Genomic DNA, 22,914 nt, shown 5'->3' on the forward strand with positions numbered 1-22,914 from the left:
CGCCTACACACACCCAATGCACGTCAATTTCGAGTTACCGCCCGGCTACCGTGTGGCCCTTGCGGTAATTTCATTTTTGACGCACGTCTGCTAAGAGCGCTAGCAAATATTTTTATTTTCTGGCGCGCGGGTGGTAATCGAGAAAGTGGGATGTTTGACCACGGAACACCAAAAACTGGATAGACTGATCTTAAAAACACTTGTTTATTGGTGAAAAAAAGACTCGACACAAACGTTGTGTTTCGGCCGTTAGGCCTGCATCAGGAGTCTCAGTCGACGGAGAACAGCTGATACAAACGTTTAAATCTACGTGGTACGGTGATCCATATAAAGGGTCTGTTGGTCAGTCACCGGAGAACAGCTGATGCAAACGATGAAAGACACGTGGTGTGTTGATCTACGAGGTGGGTCTTTAAAAAGTCCTTTTCAAAGAAACTTGCTCGTAGACAATTGGAGTGCCAGCAGACCCTTTATATGGATCACCGTACCACATAGATTTAAACGTTTGTATCAGCTGCTTTCCGTCGACTGAGACTCCTGATGCAGGCCTAACGGCCGAAACACAACGTTTGTGTCGAGTCTTTTTTCACCGATAAACAAGTGTTTTTAAGATCAGTCTATCCAGTTTTTGGTGTTCCATGGTCACACATCCCACTTTCTCCTATACCTGTATTCTCCCGTGGGGCGTTTTGAGTTCTCCGCTTGTTTGCGGATTTGTTCGAGCGCGGGTGGTAATCAGCATTTTATGCGCATAGATCATTACCACCCCGTTACCGCGTGAGACCTTACCGCTAGGTTAATGGCTGGAGGTAAGGTCTCGGACCCAAAATGGATGCGTGGCAATTTTCATTTTGCTACATGTCAATTTTTTGCAAACTTGTTTTTTAATAAAGGCATTTATTTACAGGTGCGCTGAAAAACTATTCTGCGCATGCCCATTTTTCAGCGCACCTTTGTAAAGGGGCCCCTTAATCTTTGTACTCGGGGTTTTAGAATACTCTCGGTGCATTAATACCTGGCATTTCTCACCTCAACCCTATGGAGCATAAGAGCTGGAAGAAGAAAGCCACAAAAAGCAACTATTTCACAACTAATCTGGCCAAAGACAGAAAACAAAATAGCCTCACGAAGCTCCTGCAGTGCTCAAGCACTTGTGGGGTTCGAGCAAATCTTCAACAATGCTGCCTGATCAATATTACTGTAGCCCTGAAGCATCTGTAAGAGCAGTATTATGAAAATGAGCGGAGGGGGCTGAGGTAGGGAGCACTTTTTATTAAAAAAACAAGAACCACCAAATGTGTAACTTATTCTCCAAAGCAAAACACATCCTGTAAAAAAGGAAGACAGCTCCAGGGTTTTTCCAAGTAGCCTCTTGATTCCACAAAGCTGAATATAAATTTTGTGCCACTTCACAATATGCACATCCGGTGATACTACACAGGAAAAGTAACCAGGCTCTCACACCTTTGTTCTTATTTACAACCTTTCCCCTATGACTTTTGACACAACAGATGGGACAGCTGCAGCTCTGGGTCCGAAACAAATCCTATGGCAATTCCAAGATGACCCCCACAACAAGAGATTGGTAGAGACCGCGCATCCTGAGATCAGCTCTGTACAGGCAAGTTGTGCTCCTAGCTGGCCCAGTCCTGGAAGCGTAAACAGTCGCTGGTGATCCTCCAAACTCGCCACGTTGGAGTTTCCTCTGCTGTCAGTAAGAAGTTCTGATTGAACTTACGTCTCTCCTTCGCACCAAGTTTTACTGATCCATGGGTCATAATCAGCATTGTGGTCTGGCCTTGTGTTACCTGCTCTTCATACATAATTGAAAAAAAAAAAAAAAAATTACACACACACACAATTAATTATGTCTTTGTGTATTTTTTCAGTAACTTTCACACACTAAGAATCAGTTCCTTTTTTTCTAGAAAAGAGGGGGCCAGTACTCAGATAGGTCAAGGTCAACTGTATTTGATGTACTGCTAATCATACAAAAGGCTACAGAGCACGAGTTTGGAAGCCCCAACAAAACGCCTCTCTGCCGCCCCCCCCCCCCCAAATTACTTTATCCCTTCCTCTTGCTCCCACCCCCCTGCTCACAGTTCCCAGCCTTCTCCATTTCCCCCCCTCTTCTTTCCTCTTCTGCACTCTTTATCTAGTACTAGCCGTTGAGCCCGTTAAAACGGGCTATTGGGTCGCCGCTGCCGGTACCCCCCCCCCCCGAGTCGCCGCCGCTGCCGGCCCGTCTCTTCGCTATTCAACTTACATCTCCGGAGCAGGCCGATCAGCTGAGCTCCCGTCGGCCTTCCTTCTCTGCCTGTGTCCCACCCTCGTGTGACGTAACGTCGGCGAGGGCGGGACACAGGCAGGGAAGGAAGGCCGACGGCAGCTCAGCTGATCTGCCTGCTCCGGAGATGTAAGTTGAATAGCGAAGAGATGGGCCGGGTGGAGGGGTGGCGGCGACTCCGGGGGGGGGGGGGGGGGGGGGGGGTACCAGTGGCGGCGACCTCAGGGGGGGGGGGGGGGGGAAGCGGTGGCGACCTCGGCGGTTCCCTCCCCTTCACAGTTTCCCTCTCTGTCCCGCCCCTCCCCCGTCATCACGTATTGACGCGGGGGCGGGACAGAGAGGGAAGTCTACTGCGCATTTGCGAGTGAGTACGGTCACTCGCCGTTTATATGTTTGATTCACCTCTCCCCCTCCTTTCCCTGTTTTGCAGTTTCCCTGTTCCCTCTCCTCTATCAGGCATGCTTTGGCCCCCCTCCCCCACACACTTTTTGCCCAGCATTTCCCTCTCTTTCCATGCCCATTTCCAGGATCTCCCCCCACTTGTCTATCCAGCAGCATTACCCAAATCCCCATTCCGTTCCATCCTCAGCTTTCAACAGCTTGTTGTTCTGACCACAACTACAGATGCCTCTTTCTTATCTGTGGTGGCTTTGGCTTAAGAGGAGGCACCAAGACTGAAGAAAAGGGACTGTGAGAGGTCATGGGTCATTGTTCAGTGAAGGCAGTTGAGGTATACCATTGCCTCAACTGCATCATGACTAGATCAGCTGGGTACGTGAAAGAGGAAGTCGTGGGCAGGGCCAGTCTTAGGCAGAGGTGACAGGAGTGGTCGCACAGGGCTCCACGTCTCCAGGGCCCCGCGGCACTCCCTCCCGCTCCCCGCCATTGCTGCGATCTGACTCCTTGCCTCCCCTCCCCTGAGCCGCAGGGTGCCCTCCCAGCACACACCCAAAGCCACCTTGGTGGTCTAGTGGAGTCTTCAGGGCAGGAAAGATCCCCAGTCTTTCCTGTCCGCTGCCGGCACTGACCCCCTTGTAGCTGCATCACTCTTTAAAAATGGCTGCTGAGACTTCAAGTGGTGGCCTCACGAGAGTTCCACTGCAGACTTGCAAGGCCACCGTTGCAAGTCTTGGCAGCCATTTTAAAGAAGATGCAGCAGCTAGAGGGTCAGCGCCAGCAGCGGGCAGGAAAGACTGAGGATCTTTCCTGCCCCGAAGACTCTGCTAGATCACCAGGGTGGCTTCAGGTAGGTGCCAGGAGGGCACCCTGCAGCTTGGGGGAGTGGGGAGGAGGTTTGGAATAGGTAGGTGGGAGGGAGGGAGGGAGGGAAGGGGAGGATAGGATACTGTAAAAAAAAAAAAAAAAATCAAGGGTAATATCTGTGTTGTTTAGGGGCTGGTTAAAGGGACGAGGGAGGGGAGGATAATGTAAAAGAAAAAAGTCAAGGTAATATCTGTGAACGTCACCACTTAAACTCAAAGAATTACTTCAAAAACATATATGTGGTGACCAAATTGTGGTAACGTCTGCTTTCCCAAATACACTTTTTTATTTTAATTATTTGGAGGAAAAAAGCCTCTGTATGTCCTCGGCATTAATGAAAGGCAAAGTTAAAATAAAAATTGGAGGTTTTTTAGCTAGTGATGAGTTGAAGACCAGCGAGTCATAAAAAAGTATATTAATGACTGAGGACATACAGAGGCTTTTTTCCTCCAAATAATTAAAATAAAAATAATTAAAAATAAAATAAGTGTATTTGGGAAAGCAGATGTTACCACAATTTGGTCACCACATACATGTTTTTTAAGGTAATATCTGTGTCATTTGGAGGGGCTGGTTAAAGGAACTCCCTAGTACTATTATATTCATGCAAAGATTTTTTTTTTCTCCTGGTAAAGGGCCACTAAACAGACATCAGGTTATGAGAATTAGGTGCTCAACATTCAGAGTTTCTATCCATCTATTGATTTACTTATTTATGGCATTTTATCCCACATTAAACATGAATTAGATTGAAACCTGGGAGCATTAAATTTTTTTTTCCTGTGCCTACATCAAAAGAAAAGAAAAGTTGGCATGTGGGAACTTGCTCCTTTTGCTTTGTGAAATGCAGTCGTATATTATAAAAATGCATTTACCTTATTTTTTTTTTAATTATTATTACTATTTCACAGAGAAGATATTGATTAATGAGGGAAGGGTTTCCTTCCTGCAGAACTGTCCAGAGTCAGTCTAAATGTGCCAACATTGTCCAGTTCAGCACACTATTGAGCAGCCAAGTTCATACAAAGTTAATTATGTTCAGTGAAAAATGGGAAAATTAGGTTCTTACCTTGGTAATTTTCTTTCCTTTAGTTACAGCAGATGAATCCATTAACTGATGGGATGTATCCGCCTACCAGCAGGTGGAGATAGAGAACCCTGAAAGACACAGTGACTCTGGACGGCCAGCCCCTTCCGCATCAGTATATGAAATTTCCAAAGCACAGCGAGTTAGAAAGGCATCATAACATAAACTTTCCTCACAGTGAACAAACGCCCCAGAACCGGAGCAATAGCCAAACAAAGGAGGGACGATCTCAACCTCCTGCAATAGAACAGCATGTAGAAACTCTGAGAACTTGTCTTCAACTCCTCCCGAGGAGCTACAATATCTGCATGAAAGATCTGAACAAAAAACAAAGTCAGACAGGGATAGGGATCATGGATTCATCTGCTGTGACTAAAGGAAAGAAAATTACCAAGGTAAGAACCTAATTTTCCCTTCCTTGTCATCAACAGCAGATGAATCCATTAACTGATGGGATGTACAAAAGCACTCCCTATGTAGGGTGGGAACAGGCAACTCCGCGAGCAAGTACTTGCGCACCAAAATGTGCATCCAGCTTCCCTACAACATCTAGCCTGTAATGCCGTACAAACGAGAACTGAGAAGCCCAAGTAGCTGCACGACAGATCTCATGAAGAGAAAACACCCGTTTCAGCCCACGAGGAGGAAATCGCTCTCGTGGAATGCGTTTTAAATACTTCAGGTGCAGACTGTCCTGAAAGCAGATACGCAGAAAAAATGACTTCCCTGAGTCAACGGGCTATAGTGGCCTTAGACGCCGGACCCCCGCAGCGAGGACCTGTCAACAATACAAAAGGGTGATCAGAAGTCCTGAAGTCATTTGACATGTGTAGATACTGCAACAGAGCCCTGCGTACATCCAAAAGACGCAATTGCCCAAAGGAATCCGAAAAGTCCTCCCTAGAAAAGGAAGGTAGAAAAATGGGTTGGCTCAGGAGAAACGCTGAAACTACCTTAGGCAGGAAGGAAGGCACTGTACGTACTGTTACCCCGGACCCCGAGCACTGTAGAAAAGGATCCCAACAGGAAAGCGCCTGACGCTCAGATACGCGTCTAGCCGATGTCATGGCCACCAAAAGAACTATCTTGAGAGTCACATCCTTCCCCGAAGCTCGCTGAAGCGGCTCGAAAGGCGAATACTGAAGAGCCTTAAATACCAGCCCCAGGTTCCAGGCCGGACACAGCAACCACACAGGAGGACAAGCCGAAGCGCCCCTCTGAAAAACGGACAATGTCCGGAAGAGCAGCAAGGGACAAGTCAGAGACCTTCCCTCAGAGCATGCCAACGCTGTCACTTGATCCCGAAGGGAATTGTAAGCCATCCTGCAAAAAATCCAGGACCGACGAGACTAGCCCGCGTGGGTGTGATCGCTTTTGAAACACACCACGCCTCAAACTTGCGCCAGATCCGAGCAAAAGCTGCGGAGGAAGACCGCTTGCGGCCTGCAAGAGAGTGGAGATGACCTTGTTAGAGTAGCCCTTGTCTCTCAATTGTGCCCTCTCAAGAGCCAGGCCGTAAGATCAAATCGTCAGGGATCCTCCATATTCACTGGACCCTGAACCGTCAGGTTCGGCACCAGAGGCAAAGGAAGTGGAGCCTCCACCAGCATCCGACGGAGATCCACGTACCACAGATGCCTTGGCCAATCCGGAGTGATGAAAATCACCAATCCTCAGTGCAGTCGAATCCGCAGAAGGACTCGCTCTATCAAGGCCCAAGGCGGGAACACATATAGGAGGCCCGAGGGCCAGGGTTGAGCCAGAGCCTCCAACCCTGCTGAGCGAGGATCTCTCCCTCTGTTGTAAAAGCGAGGGACTTGGAGTTTGAACTAGTTGCCTTACATCCAAACCGGGAGTCCCCCATTTGGCACATATCTGAAGAAAAACTTCTTCTGCCAGTTCCCATTCCGGCGGGTCGACTTGATGTCTGCAGAGAAAAACTGCTTGCATGTTGCTCGACCTGCTATGTGAGTAGTGGACAGCAGAAGCCAGTGGAGCTCGGCCCATAGGAAAATCTGAGCAGCCTCTGCGGCCAGGGCCCTGCACCGAGTGCTGCCCTGACGACTGATGTAGGCCACTGCTGTTGTATTGTCCGACAGAACCCAGACAGGAAGCCCCTTCAGAGTCTTGTGGAAGGCCAGCAGAGCCTGAAATACCGCTCTCAGTTCCAAGCGACTGATGGACCATCCCGCTTCCATGGCCGTCCACTGACCCTGAGCATAGCTTCCCAGCAATGAGCTCTTCAGCCCGCAAGGCTGGCATCCGTTATCACCAGGCACCAAGAAGGAAGAGCAAGCGGCATTCCCAGTCGCTGCCTCCAGTAAGATCCACCAATCCATACTGTGCCGGGCCGCGGGAAGCCACGTGAGTCTGCGCTGGAATTCTTGGGAAATCGGAGACCATTGCTGAAACAGAGCAATCTGCAGCGGCCTCATGAGAGCTCTTGCCCAGGGAACCACCTCCATGGTGGCCGTCATCGACCCCAGGAGTTGAACAAAGTTCCAAGTTCGAGGGCAAGGCATCCGCAGAAGCAAATGGACCTGATTCTGAAGTTTGCAGAAATACGAACCCCGAGGCCGTGTCGAACTGGACCCCCAATACTCGAAAGCCTGAGAGGGGGGTCAGGTGACTTTTGGGCAAATTGATCACCCAGACCAAAGTCTGACGAACTGTTATACCTCTGGTCGGGGCGAGACAGCTTTCATCTGCCGAATTCGCCCTGATGAGCCAGTCGTCGAGATACGGGTGAACTCTGACACCCTCTCGCCTGAGAAAGGCAGCTACCACCACCATCACCTTGGAAAAGGTACGGGGAGCTGAGGCTAGGCCGAAAGACAAGGCCCGACACTGGAAAAGTTGGCCCGAAACCGCTGATGCGGAGAACAGGAATGTGCAAATACGTTTCTTTAAGGTCCAGAGACATGAGAAACTCTCCTGGCTGAACCGCTGCAATGACGGAGCACAGGGCTTCATGCGAACATGTCGCACTCTTAGGGCCTCATTGACTCTACATAAGTCGAGGATCGGTCTGAAAGACCCGCCTTTTCAAGGGATCACAAAATAAATAGAGTAGCGACCGCAGCCGCGTTCGGCGGGAGGCATCAGAACAACCGCTCTGAGCTGCAGCAAGACTTGCAAGGTCTCCTCTACCGCCGCTCGGTAGACGGCAGCGCCGCATCGGGACTCCATAAAAACGTCTCTCACCGGAGCACCGAAAACCACTCGGCAGCCCTCTCTGATCAGGTCCAGGACCCACTGATCCGAAGAAATCTAGGTCCACTCCTCAATAAAGAGGGAAAGACGACCCCTACTACAGGAATTGACGAGAGGACCGGCGTCCCATCATTGTGGAGGACGCCCCTGAATTCCTGGCCGTTGCGGAATGAGTGTCCGAGCGACAGGAGTTCCTCTGCTGAAAACAGGCACGTAAAGAAAACCCAGCAGAGCGCCCCGGGCGAAACTCGCAAGCTTCGCGGAAATGTGACCTGGAAGAGGAGGGAAAAACCGAGCTTTTGGAAGAAGGCCGCGGCCTATCCTCAGGTAACCGCTGGGACTTGGGATCCCCTAGGTCTACCACAATCTTCTCTAATTCCTCACCAAATAACAGAAGGCCCCAAAGGGTAACCTCACCAGCCTCTGCTTAGAAGCCATGTCAGCCGCCCAATGCCACAGCCAAAGAGGGCGGCGGGCAGCAACTGCCACAGACATCTGCCTAGCCGCAGCTCTGAGCAGATCATAAAGGGCATCAGCCCCACATGCAGGGCAGACTCCATACGCGGGACAACCTTAGAAAGGGAACCCGCACCATCCTCGGGCAAAACACCCGCCTGCTGTAACCAGGAAGACAGGCACGGGCTGCATAGGAACTGCAGAACGCCGCCCTTAAGGAAAGGCCCAAGATGTAAAAAGACCGCTTCAGCGCAGATTCTAGCCGCCGGCCCTGCATATCTTTCAAAGCGACCCCTCCCTCCACCGGGAGAGTGGTCTTTAAAGACACAGCCGTGACCACCGCATCCACTTTAGGCATCCCAAAAGGGGCCAAGTGATCCTCACTCAGAGGGTAAAGCTGACCCATAGCCCTGGCAACCTTAAAAGGCCCCTCAGGATCAGCCACTGAGCAGAAATACGCTCTTGGATGGAGTCATGCACAGGCAAAAAGCCCGAAAAGGTTTCTTAGTACTAGCCATCCTAAGATTAACAGAGGAGGCATCACCCTCGGCCGGATCGTAAAAAGAAAGGGCCAGCAAGGCATCAGAAATGAGCGCTGGCAGCTCGTCGCACTGGAAAATCCGTACCGCTTTAGGATCATCCAAATCCTGTGGCAAACCGGAGCCCTCACCTGGATCATCCGTCCATGAGGGCCTACCAGACTCCCTACACTCTGCCAGAGGGGAAAAAAGAGAGATGCACCACCCTCAAACGGGGAATTTACCCGTCTATGTTTAGCGTCAATCCAACGCTCGGGGGAAGAAGGAAACTCCGCAGCCAACACCGGGCTATCAAAACCTGGAGGGAATCCAGTTCGCAATGCAGTGTCAGACGCCTCCGGCAGAGTCCTTTTTAATATAAAGGCCTTATGCATCAGCAGCCCAAATTCAGGGGAGAAAAACTCACTCTGGCCCCTCTGCCCCCGAATCAGGAGAAGCGGAGGAAGGCGCTCCTCTAGCAGCCTCGGAACGAGGCGCCCCCTGCACTCCGACTCCTCCGAAACCGCGAGGGTCGAGTCATGCGGCGCTGACAAAATGGCGCCCGCTGCCAGTTCCATCGCCATGCCCGTACTAGCACGAGCGTCTAAGGTGCACGTACTGCAAAGTCCCGCTGCTGACCTGCGTTTACCACAGCGGGAGCAGCGCTTAACGCCTTCAGTAGCCATCGCCCGACTAGACGGAAATATAGAAATAAAATGGCGGCTTCGCGCCAAAACTTACCCAGCACAGAACGCTGTCCGCGGGAACCTCTCTCACTTCAGAAGACCAAGTCAACGAGCTCCGGTCAAGCTGCACAGAACCAGAATCTCTGGAGAAAGCCTCGGAACAGCAACGCTGATAAAGTGCACATTTTTTTTTTTTTTTTTAATACTGTGAGGAAAGTTGGAGGCAGGCAGCAAACGAGGGACTCCGGGAGGATGGGGGTATGGGGTAAGGCAGGGACAGGGAACAAAACCACAACACCCCCGCTCTACTGGCAAAGCACAGGAGCCTCCCCAGGCAGAAATCCAGGAGCTGCTAAAGCGACGTCCACACCTGCTGGGAGATAGAGATATACTGGAGGCAGAAGGGACTGGCCACCCAGAGTCACTGTGTCTTTCAGTGTTCTCTATCTCCACCTGCTGGTAGGCGGATTCAACCCATCAGTCAATGGATTCATCTGCTGTCGATGACAAGGAAAAATCTGTTGGCAGGCTGCTTGCTATGTGAATATTCAATCACTGTTTCATTATTGCTACCAATATTGCATATTAAGGGGATTTGTTTTAATTCATTTATCCAGTCCTTACATGCACATGGTTTTGCTTTTTACACCCAAAGGTTTCCTATGAAAGCATTGTGCATATTTGCATGAGTTTTTCTGTACAAGTTTTGCTTGATTTGCCTAAAATACATGTTGTCAACAAGGGGCAGGGCTAGGTGGGGGCAGGGAGCTCCACTGAACTAGTCTGTACAGTGCCCTGCAATTGCTAAGACCGGCCCTGGCCATGGGGCCCGGTCTCTGATTGTTGAATGCCTTATGCATGTTCAGACACTGTCACACTGCATTTGCATAGGCATAAGGCATTCAATCACAGCTCAGATGTGGGGAAAGGTGGTGCCAGGCCTCCCCCCCCCCCCCAATTCAGAAGCTGGCGATGGCACTTTAACGTGGCAGCCAGCAGAAAAGGAGCAGATAGGTACCGATGCACACTGCCAGAAACAAAGCCCTGCCTAAAATTATTCCCAACACAAACTGATTAAAATAAGGCCAAATGTGAAGTTTGTCTAGCATTCTCCAAGAAAGAACTTTTGAGGCCCAGACCCGTTGATCAGAGCCCTGGGTCCACAGCCAGAATTAAGATCTAATATGGTAAAGGGGTTTACCCATTTTGTGCCGATGTGGAAAATGATTTATTATATCAGGCCCTTGGTATGGGAATAATGATGGTTGAAGTTAGGGGTGCAGAAGGTCAATCTGAGAAGCTGAACCCACTGCAGCTCTCCAGCAGTTTCTCACATGGTAGACCAGCTCAAGCAGGACACTAACCTATTCATTCTCCCTCAAGTTACAAATAGGGTCTATTAAGAAACCCGAATTAAAGGTATGATTACTAGCTTGTAATAAGTTTATCTGGCAGACAATGGAAGTAAGAAACAGCAGCCTTACCATGAACTGGCTGACAGTCAAATACAGTCACTTGGAACTCACTAGGTGGAAGCATCTCGAAAAACTCCTTCACCGCCTCCTGCCCAGACACCACATTCCCGTTCCAAACTAAAGTTGCTTTCTCCTGGTACTGCTTAATCAGCATCTATGGAATAACAATCAGTAAGGCTTCTTGAAACGTTTCATACACCAGTACAAGCCTCATTCACTGGCCATCAGACTCAAAGAATGACTGCTTGGGTCATCACAGGTCCCTCTCCTTTGCTGCTCCCATATCACCCTTGTATTGGCTGTTATCCCTAAAGGATCTCCTCCACAATCCCACCAGACATTTAATACAAGGCTTGTGGTCTCTGTCCGCTATTTGAAATAGGCCCAGGAGAGAACGTTGAGCAGCAAACTCTAAGAGTGCTCATGAGGGAAATGCAACATACACAGATTACTGCATTATTAAATCTTTCATACACATATTCTAAAGACCAGAGCAAGAAAAAGGCAGAGGAAAAATAGGATGAAAATACCTTTTCAATCCAAACCCTTACAAGGCAGACAAATATTTAAAGATAATTTGTCACAGTGAAATTCCCCAATTAAATTCTAGTTTATAGGAAGTGGAACATTCCTAGTCCCTGCCTCACCCATCCCCGCTTGTATGTTCTCATTCCTCCTCACAGCAAAATGTCAACACAGAGGTCCCCAGGTAAGTCAAGTTCCCTGATAGCGAACCCAATTCGCCTTGAGTGACTGAAATAATTACCTTGTCATTTTTAGCTGAATGCATGATAAAACCCATCTTGGTCACCAAGGCCAAAAAAACAAAGTTTCATTCATTCAAAAGTCAGCTGTTACAACAGATGCCAACTGTTTGGCTTACAAAAACAAGGACAGTGAAAAAGCTACGCCCTCAATCAGTAGCAATTAACGAGGAACCAGTAAATCGGTAGCAGATTTAAAACACATTGCAGAAAGTATTTTTTCAGCTGTAGAATTTGTTGCCACAGGATATGATTAAGTTAATAATGTAGTTGGGTTTACAAATAGTCTGGACGAGATTCTGAAGAAGTGGTCCATTAACACTTTTCCCTGTCCCTGGAGGGCTCAATCTAATTTTTGTACCTGAGGCAATGGAGGGTTGTGACTTGCCCAAGATCACAAGTAGTAGTAGTGGGATTTAAACCTGAGCCCCCTGGATGTCAAGCCTGGTACTCTAACCTCTAGGCTATGCCTCCATTAGGAGTGGTCCATTAACACTTATTCGCTAGGCAGATGTGGAAATTGCTATATCTGGGAATAAGCAAAACGGAATAGCATTTCCAAGTGACCCGGACCACCACTGTTGCAAAAAGGATGCCAAGTGCCATGCTGGACCAGACCAAAGAAGTGCTAAACTGGTTCTAACCAATGGTCCACGGAACCCAGAATCCTGTCACTAAGAAATTCCTAAATATCCCAAATAGGAAAGTCCATTCCAGAATGCTCCCTCCCAGAAGCCAGAGGAGAAAATACCCAAGACCATCTGACTAAACAATGATTAATGGCCCGTCTTCTCTAATATAGTAACATAGTAGATGACGGCAGAAAAAGACCTGCACGGTCCACCCAGTCTGCCCAACAAGATAAACTCATATGTGCTACTTTTTGTGTATATCTTACCTTGATTTGTACCTGTCCTTTTCAGGGCACAGACCGTGTAAGTCTGCCCAGCACTATCCCCACCTCCCAACCACCAGCCCCACCTCCCACCACCGGCTCTGGCACAGACCGTATAAGTCTGCCCAGCACTATTCCCACCTCCCAACCACCGGCTAAGCTTCTGGGGATCCCTTCCTTCTGAGCAGGATTCCTTTATGTTTATCCCAAGCATGTTTGAATTCCATTACCACATCTTTTTAAAACTCAGTTAAATTACTAACCACAATCACATTCTCTGAGAAACACTCCCTACTTTTGTGTGTTCACTGAAAACCCCCACTATTTTGAATTTGTTTCAAATCTGTTACTAGTTAGTAAAGCTGCCTAAACGAAGTTAATGATTAGAGCATATTATCTGCCACTGGGCCCATTTTATTCCCATGGGCTCTGCCAAAGATAATAAGCATTGATCATTAGTAATAGACCCCCTTTTGCGTTGTTTTTCATCATTTGCATACATTTGTTTGCCACTTTTGTGAGGAGCAAGTCCGCACCTAACTTTTGACTCATCAGTGCAAACAGTTATGTCAGGTCAATGACAGGAGTAATAGTTCAGACGTAAGTGTTCCATGATATACCTGTTTGTTCCCCCAAAGATGATTACAGAGCTTGGCTTATGACCTGGGTCAATGATGCCAGTCACTTCCCTCGGGAACTGCAGGTATCCCCACAGGCAGTGTTCGCTCTGCTGTTCCAACGCTGATCAACTGCTAAGATGAAGAGTGTAGAGTGGATATCATACCATTTTTATGTCTCGGATGGTTTGATAACATTGTGACAGGTGATTGGTTGATGTCCTTTGTTGTGACTAAAGAGACCACAGAGGAATACCATATGACATTATTCTGGAGAATTTTCAGGTTCCAGTCAGTCAAATCTGATGAAGGTCCTTGTTGCGGTTGCCCACAATCCTTTATCAACTTAGCAAAGTTAATAAGGTCACAAGCTATTTTTCTTAGTGGCAGAGAAATAAAGCAACGTTGGAGCATGACACACTGTACGTTTGTATTCTGTAGAACAGATCAGCATTTAGTCAAGCTCTGCAGTACACCACTGATTGTGACATGGGCTTTTACTCCTATACGCACAACTTATAGTACTCTAAGTTACACATGTAAAGTGTGGACCCACCCAAATCCACCCCAGCTTTTGAGCTGTCCTAAGTTAACCCGCTTAGCTATGTGGGTGTCACATCCGTCGCTCCCTCCGGCTGCTCCTCCGCGGGAAGCAGGAACCGGTGTCCGCCCCGACGAAGGCCGGCTTTCTTGAGGCCACGGCGGGGAGCCGGGGCTCGCCGTGGTGATGGCCGCCGGACTTTCGATCGCCGGCTATGGTGGCTGTGTTTGCGCCAGTAGGGAAGATGGCGCCGAGGCCGGCGTCTCCTTCATTCTCGGACACAGGAACCCGAAGCTCCGCCTCAGAGGATTTAGATTGGGAGGCCAGTACGGTAGTCCCGCCTGGGAGGTCGGACAGAGCCAATCAGAAGGGTTCTATCGATAACCAGGTTCTGATTGGCCGGCTATGCCTACGGGTGCTGGGCGGTTGAATGCTGAACAGTATTTAAGGAGCGGGCCTGAGATAGGACATTGCTTCAGGTTCTGTTTCCCGAGGCCAGTCTCCGTTTGTTCCCTAGTGCTTCTGGTTTTGACTTTTGGACTGTTCCTGGTTTACTCTGCTAGCCGCCTGCCTTGACCTCTTGCCTGATTCTGACTACGCTGTTAGCTGCCTGCCCTGAACTGTTGCCTGTTATTGGACGTCTCCATTTTCCAGCTGCCCTCTTTTCTCCTGGTCCCAGTCCGGGTCAGTTCGTCAACCCCGCGGTTCCTGAAGTCCCGTTGACCGCCTGCAGCTGGGGGCTCAACCCTTGGTGAACGGCGGTCGCCGCGGGTGAAGACTTGGGGTTGCACGGCTGTCCTTTGAGGTCCTTCGGGGCCTTGCGGGACCTAAGGGCTCACCTTCCTTGCGAACAAGACAGTGGGTGCCTGCACCCAATATTGCTGGCAACCACATATCTGCTGGCTCCTTCCAAACGCCGCCACCCACTGTACCCCCCTGACCTGCCCACTTATTTATGGCCGGTCAAAGCTGATATTCAGTAGCACTGCCTAGTTAAATACGCTGAATATCGATGGTTGGGTGGCCAGGAACAATTTAAGCGGGCCGGAGACTCTCCCGCCTGCTTAAATCGGCCAACAGTTATTTGTTTGTTCCACATCCTAAGCAATTTTATACACCCGTCACCTGGTCCTTCTCATTCACCTCTTTTTCAAACTAAAAAGCTACGAACAGTTTAGTCTTCCATTCCTTTGATCACTTTAATCACCTTTCTTTGCACATTTTCGAGATATGGCAAACTGCACACAGTGGAACAGATTCAGTAAATAGCTCTCCAAAATCATTTCTGAAGAAAAACTATGCTCAATTCTATTCTATACTAGGCACTCAAAGATGAGCGCCCGTAATAGAACAGCACTGTGTGCCAAATTCGGCACCCAAATATGGGCGCCAGGTCAGAAGTACATAAGTATTGCCATACTGGGAAAGACCAAAAGTCTATTAAGCCCATTAAACTTTTGTTTTATCTGTACTGATCTGCTTTGGGTTTTTTTCCCCATCTTGGGAGTTTGCGGATCGGTTACCCTGTTGTTTTCTTGGACCTTCCAACAGTGGCCAATCCAGCTCACAAATACCTGACAATATCCCAAAAAAGTACAAAACATTCTATACTGCTTATCCAAGAAATAGTGGATTGTCACCAAGTCCATTTAATAATGGTCTATTGACTTTTTCTTTAGGAAGCCGTCCAAACCTTTTTTAAACTCTGCTAAGCTAACCACCTTTACCAAATTCTCTGGCAACTAATTCTTATGCTTACTGAAACCAGGTGTAATTCCCTGTGCTCAGGTTGGGCGCACATTCCCAGTATTTTAAGTTCAATAGTTTTTTATTAAAGAAGTTGCAATTTAACATTGTAATTGAGTCTTATGTACAATCTTCTTTATCATATTTCTTGTTAACTTTAACCAATTCTAACACCAACAACTATGCACTTTTATTATTATTATTCTCCCCTCTTTCTTCCCCTCCCTCCCGTCCTCCCTTCCCTATCTACCCCCCCACCTGCCCCCTCCCCCCTCCCTCTCCCTCTTCTCTTTCTATTATATTAACATCTTTCAGTCATCTGGTTATTGATTATACATTTGTAACGTATTCAATAGTAAACTGCGGGCTCTACCCCCCATCGATTGTATATAAGGTTCCCAAATTGCCAAAAACTCCTTTTTCTTTTTGGGGGTATCTCTCGCATCTCTGGCCTCCCACGTAGCGAGCCTCTGCAGCCCGCTACGCCAGTGCCAATACGAGGGAGCCTCTTCCATTATCCAATATTGCATTATACACATTTTCCCAATGATATTAACTTTATACATGAATTGGCGTTCTGCTTTTCTCAAATTTATCCTGCTTCCTTTATACCCCAGTATACACCTCTGGGGCGTTAGCATAACTGATTTATGTAAGATATATGCACAATATTGTTTTATTCTCATCCAGAATCTCTGTATAGAAACACAGCTCCATAGCATATGTAAAAGCGACGGATCCGTGTCTCCACATTTGTAGCATTTACTCTCTGCTATACATCCCGCATAATATGCTTGTTTTGGTGTGAAATACCCCCGCATGATTATACGATACTGAGTTTCCCTATGTCTGGCATAATATAGATTATCTTTAATCTCTGTCATGTGTGTTAGAATGTTAGCTTCTGTAATTGTCTGTCCTAGATCATGCGTCCATTTTAGGGCCACTCCTGTGAGTGACTGAGGTACTTTCAGCTGCATTATGGCTATATATATCCCCGATACCCATTCCCAGTATTTTATAACAATGCTCACAAACATTTAGGAATGCCCCTGACCCTTCCATGGCCACGCCCCCATCTGGGTTGCACACTATGGGATCTGGGCATCCGGTTACAGATGTGCGTACAAATTCAAATTAGAGCCAATTAGCAGCCAATTACTGGCAAGCGTAGACTACTCCGCAACTCCAGCCCGGTCACCACCATTCCCTAGGCATCATCGCATCCTGCGTGTTACAACAGCATGCAGCCAGCACGCTGAGTGCAGCATCACCTCCCTCTGCAGCACCACTTTGAGTTTGCTGTGGCGTACCAGGACATCAACAGTTTGGGAAATGCTGGCTCAGTGGTTACAGCATCAGACTGACAACCAGGAAAAATCGGTTCAAATCCCTCTGTCTCTCCTTGTGATCTTGGGCAAGATCCTTAACCCTCTATTGCCTCAAGTACAAACTTAGATGATAAGCCCTCTGGAGACAGAGAAATACCTACTGCACATGAATGTAACTCACCTTGAACTATCATTGGAAAAGTGTGAGCTAAACACTAAATAAATAGGAATGTGCAGCACTTACCTGCCTTTTCTTGTCAACCATTTCATAATAAAGGTTCACAAATGCTTCTGCAGCTGTACAAGTGTCCTCAACTCTGGCTCTAAACTCCTTGAGGGTAAGAACAAAGCACAAGAGCGATTAAGTCACACAAGAGATGGAAGCACCATGGTTTTTGGTACAGCTTGAGAAAGCTTCAGGCAAGAAAAGATTAGTATGTTAACTGCTAAGTACAATTTACTATGTGCACAGTTATATATGTCATTTCACAAGGGTAAAGAATTCATAACTATGACACAGAATGAGAAGTACATGGCTTCTTTTAGTACTGTTTTGTAATAATATTCAGATATGATAAAAGCAATTTAGTTTTGTATTTTGCAAGGTCACCTACATCATTAATGCCTGCTTAACTACCAATATATAATTATACAACCAGATCACATCATCATTTTTACGCTGGGTTTTTTTTTTCATTGTTTTAAGGGTAAACTTGGAACACAAGGAACAATCTCAGTTTATGATTCTTAATTTTTTTTTACTCTCCCAAGCTGGTTAAATTGTATACAGGTAGCTAATGGAAACAAAGCTAGGGAAACCATGTGGAAAACACAGACCTCTAACAGTAGTATGGTTCAATATATAAATAATTTAGGCACCTAAATTGGTTCCTCTGATATTTACTAGGACTGAGTGCCTAAGCTTATACTCAAAATTTCACTAAACCCCTAAGAAATGGGTAATAACAGGGATGGATTTAGAGCAGGGGAAAAAGTCAGGAGCTTTAACACTGATTTTCAAAATTAGGCTCATTAATCTAGGTAAATGAATGGCAGGCCTAAATTTATACATAGACCAAAGAGTAGGGTGGGTTGGTTCTTCCAAAGGACACAAGGAAGACACGATAATTCTTATGTCTGATCTTTTATTGAAAATACACCAAAAGACTAGACACAGCGACTGTGTTGGCGCATGGTCACCTGCCTTATAAGAATTATTGTGTCTCCCCCTGTGTCCTTTGGAAGAGTCAACCCACCCTGCTCTTTGCTCTGTGTGGGCCTCGTTGACTCTGTGTAAGTCGAGGATAGGTCTGAACGACCGCCTTTTCGAGGCACCACAAAATAGATGGAGTAGCGACCTTAGCCGCGTTTGGCAGGTCGAACCGGCACCACCGCTCTGAGCTTCAGCAACACCTGCAAGGTCTCGTTTACCGCCGCCCGTCGGGGCAGCAAATTGTAGTTGGTAACCTTCTCTGATCAGGTCCAAGACCCATCGATCCGAAGTAATCTTGATCCACTCCTCAAGAAAGAGGGAGAGACAACCCCCTACTGTGGGAACCGACGAGTGGACTGGCGCCCCATCATTGTGGAGGACGCCCCCAGACTCCTGGGCGTTGCCCGGATGCCGCAGCGCGTTTGTCCGAATGAAAGGAGTTCCTCTGCTGGAAACGGGTATGCTGACCAAACCCCGCAGAGCACCCCGGGCGATACCTGCGAGCGTCGCGAAAACGTGGCCTGGAAGAGGAGGGAAAAGAAGGACTTGTGGAAGAAGGCCTCAGCCTATCCTCAGGCAACCGTTGGGACTTAAGAGTCCCCTAGGTCCTTAACAATCTTCTCCAAATCCTCCCCAAATAAAAGAAGGCCCCGAAAGGGTAACCTCACCAGTCTTTGTTTAGAGGCCATGTCAGCCACCCAATGCCGGAGCCAAAGAAGGCGGCGGGCAGCAAACGCCACCAACATCTGCTTAGCCAAAGCTCTGACCAGATCATAAAGAGCATCAGCCAAAAAAGACAGTGCAGACTCCATACACGGGCCGACCTCAGTGAGGGAACCCGCTCCATTGGCGGGTCGCTCAACCGCCTGCTGCAACCAGGAAAGGCAGGCCCGGGCTGCATAAGAACTGCAAACAGCCGCCCGTAAGGAAAGGCCCGAGATTTCAAAGGACCACTTCAGCGCGGATTCCAGCCGCCAGTCCTACATATCTTTGAAAGCGACTCCTCCTGCCATCGGGAGAGTAGTCTTTTTAGTCACAGCCGTAACTAACGCATCCACTTTAGGCATCCCAAAGATGGCCAACCGACTTTCACTCAGGGGGTAAAGGTGACACACAGCCCTGGCCACCTTCAAGGGACCATAAGGGTCAGACCACTGAGCTGAAATAAGCTCTTGGATGGAAGCATGCACGGGAAAAGCCTGAGAAGGCTTCTTAGTATTAACCATCCGAGGATTAATAGAAGAGGCAGCGCCCTCGTCAGGATCTTCAATACAAAGGGCCTGTAAATGAGAGCTGGCAGCTCGTCGCGGTGGAAAATCCGAACCGCTTTAGGGTCATCCAACTCCTGTGGCAAGCAGCCACCCTCGTCTGGATCATCAGTCTGTGATGGCCTGCCCAACCCCTCAGACTCCCCGAAACTAGACCACGGGGGAGAACAGGGTGAAGAGTCCCCCTCAGACGGGTTATTCACTCGTCTATGCTTAGTGGCAGCCAAAAGCTCGGGGGAAGAAATAAAGACTCCAGCAGACACTGGGCTATCAAGAACTGGAGGCAACCCAGTCCGAAAGGAATTGTCAGGAGCCTCAGGCAGTACTCTAACATAAAAGCCTTATGCATCAGCAGCATAAATTCAGGGGAGAAAAACTCACCCTGTATCTCCATCCCCACATTGGGGGAAGCAGAGGCAATAGCTCCTCTAGAAACCTCGAAACGAGGCGTCCCCCTGCACTCAGACCCCTCCGCAACCGCGAGGGTCGAGTCACATGGCGCCCCAAGATGGCGCCCGCTGCCAACTCCGTCGGGCGGGAAGACTCACCGCCTGCCATGCTCGTGCCAGCATTAGCATCTAGGCAGCATGAGCTGCACAGCCCCGCTGCTGATCTGCGTTTCCCACAGTGGGAGCAGTGCTTAACCCCTTCAGCAGCCATCAAATACAGAAAACAAAATGGCGCCTTCGCGCCAAAACTTACCCCGCACAGAGCGCTGTCAGCGGGAACCTCCCCGGAGGAGCTGGGCACCACTTTCACCTCAGGAGACCAAGTCTAACGAGCTTTGGTCAAGCTGCACCGAACCAGGAGCTCTGGAGAAAGCCTCAGAAATCGTCACGCTGAGAAAGCAAGCCTTCTTTTTTTTTTTTTTTTTTAACTGTGAGGAAAGTTAGAGGCAGGCAGCCACAGAGGAACTCCAGGAGGAGGGGAAATGGGGTAAGGCAGGGACAGGGAAAACCAATTATGCCTTTAAAGTGGGCACCACCAGCCACAACACCCCCCTGCTCTACTGGCAAAGCACAGGCAGAAATCTGCTGGGAGAGATCTATACTGAAGGCAGAGGGGGCTGGGCATCCAGGAACACCATGTGCTTTCAGTGTTCTCTATCTCCACCTGCTGGTAGCTGGATACAACCCATCATTTAATGGATTCATCTGCTGTTGATGAGAAGGAATATGGTTAGGGTTACCATACGTCCGGATTTACCCGGACATGTGCTCTTTTTGAGAACATGTCTGGACCGGTTTTGACCAGCCTGACCATTTATCCGGATATCTGGACAAATGGGCGGGCTGGCGCTGACATGCGTGTGGGCGGCAGACCTCCCCTCCCCTTACTCACGATCTTCCCTGGTAGTCTAGTGACTTCGGGCTCTTTCCTGCCCAGCGCGCTGCTCTGCATCCTGTATGCTGCCTGTGACAGTCTCGGCGAGATTCAAAATGGCCACCGAGAATTGAAGTCTTGCGAGGCCACTTCAATTCTCGGCGGCCATTTTGAATGTTGTCGAGACCGTCACAGGCAGCACAGGATGCAGAGCAGTGCTCCGGGCAGGTAAGAGGGGTCTCTTTCCTGCCCCTGAAGAGGTCACTAGACCACCAGGGAAGATAGTGAGTAAGGGGAGAGGTGGTGACAGGGCCGGGTGGGAGGGGAGGTGAGGTGGTGACCAGGGGGTGGGGAAAATGTGACAAGGGGTGGGGCATTGGTCCTCTTTTTTTAAGGACAAAAAATGGTAACCCTAAATATGGTGTCATTAAGCATGAAATGTAGTGTAACCAGTGCAGGGCAGGATTAACACTCTGATGGGCTCCAGACAAACAACTCCACTATCCTTCCTTCATCCCCACCCACTATAATAAAAATACATTTTAAGCCACTTACAAACTAGGCCCTGCATGGTTCCCATTGCAAAACAAAACTGAAAGGAAGCAGCAAGTATGAAATGCCGCTGGCTAGTTGATACACCAGGACAAGTTTGCCTTGGAAGTACACACCTGAGAAGATCTGGACCCTAGGCAGAAGCCTAGTTTGCTTCCACCCTTAATCCTGTCCTGGACCAGAAACAAGACCAACCAACACTATTCTTATTTTTCTTTATCTACTGTTTACATTTACTGAATGATCATTAAATCTTTGTTATTTTTTCGCCCCTTCCTAGATGATTTTGGTACAAGTGTCCTACCAAGGAAGTTTCCCCAGATCTAAAGCAGAAACGGGGAGGAAGGAAATAAGCGTCTGCTGCAGACAGAGGGAGGGAGAGAGACAGATCGCGCGATCCGGAACTAAGCCCCACCATCGAGGATGAGTCCGGTCCGCTTGCTGCCCCGAGGAGGAAGAAGACGCAAGGAGCGGAACGCTTCAATTTCCCCTTCCCTTCTGCGGCGTGCAACGGCTCAGGCTCCCGACTGGAAACAACAGCGGCTCGGGGGAGTAGACTTTAGTTCCGCTCTTCATATGCTCCTCCCTCTGGAACGACGGAGACTTTGCTTCTGCCTCGCCCCGGCCCCGCCCCCCTCCTCCCCTTCTATGGGGGTTAGATTGAGATGGTTTGAAGCCAGTTCAAAAAAATAAGAAAAATAATGGACTGCCTATTTATGCGCGTGCTCCATCTGTAAAAAGTCAAAAGCTCCAGTTGGATAGGGCCAGTGCCTTAGAAGTGGAGGAGGAGAAAAGGTTTTCTTTGTTTTTACTTATTTGACAGCTTTTTATTTTATTTGAAAGCTTCCCATATGTAGATATAAATATCATGAAATACATAGTAACATAGTAGATGACTGCAGAAAAAGTCCTGCACGGTCCATCCAGTCTGCCCAACAAGATATACTCTTATGTGCTACTTTTTGTGTATACCCTACTTTGATTTGTACCTGTCCTTTTCAGGGCACAGACTGTATAAGTCTGCCCAGCACTATCCCCACCTCCCACCACCGGCTCTGGCACAGACCGTATAAGTCTGCCCAGCACTATCCCCGCCTCCCAACCACCAGCCTCGCCTCCCACCACCGGCTCTGGCACAGACCGTATAAGTCTGCCCAGCACTATCCCCGCCTCCCAACCACCAGCCCCACCTCCCACCACCGGCTCTGCTAAACAGCTTAAAAATTATTGCAGCTGGTACTAACAGCACTAATGAAGTCTGTATTTTGTGCTCAGTTTTGTACACTGTTCAGAAAGACTGGAAGCGGTGCAAAGAAAAGCTACGAAAATGGTATGGGATTTGCATTGCAAACCGGACGAGGAGAGAGTTGCTGACCTGAACATGCATACATTGGAGGAAAGGAGAAACGGGTGACATGATACAGACGTTCAAATATTTGAAAGGTATTAATCAGCAAACGAACCATTTCCGGAGACGGGAATGCGATAGAACTAGAGGACATGAATTGAGGTTGAAGGGGGGCAGACTCAAGAGTAATGTCAGGAAGTATTTTTTCACGGAGAGGGTGGTGGATATGTGGAATGCCCTCCTGCGGGAGGTGGTGGAGATGAAAACGGTAATGGAATTCAACCATGTGTGGGATAAACACAAAGGACTCCTGTTTAGAAGGAATGATTCC

At 48.5% G+C, this 22,914-nt stretch overlaps 1 protein-coding gene across 1 annotated transcript; it reads right to left on the reverse strand.

Annotated features, from left to right (window-relative positions):
* Positions 1 to 899: 899 nt before the first annotated feature.
* Positions 900 to 21,796, reverse strand: NXT2 (nuclear transport factor 2 like export factor 2). The gene is made up of 4 exons (XM_030210242.1): positions 21,651 to 21,796; positions 17,124 to 17,210; positions 10,995 to 11,139; positions 900 to 1,813 (listed from the first exon to the last, which is right to left on the reverse strand). The coding sequence occupies exons 1-4, from the start codon at positions 21,651 to 21,653 to the stop codon at positions 1,635 to 1,637; spliced, it is 414 nt and encodes a 137-aa protein (XP_030066102.1). The 5' UTR covers positions 21,654 to 21,796; the 3' UTR covers positions 900 to 1,634.
* Positions 21,797 to 22,914: the final 1,118 nt, after the last annotated feature.

This window comes from Microcaecilia unicolor, chromosome 7 (genome assembly GCF_901765095.1).
Source record: "Microcaecilia unicolor chromosome 7, aMicUni1.1, whole genome shotgun sequence".
Classification (NCBI taxonomy): Eukaryota; Metazoa; Chordata; class Amphibia; order Gymnophiona; family Siphonopidae; genus Microcaecilia; species Microcaecilia unicolor.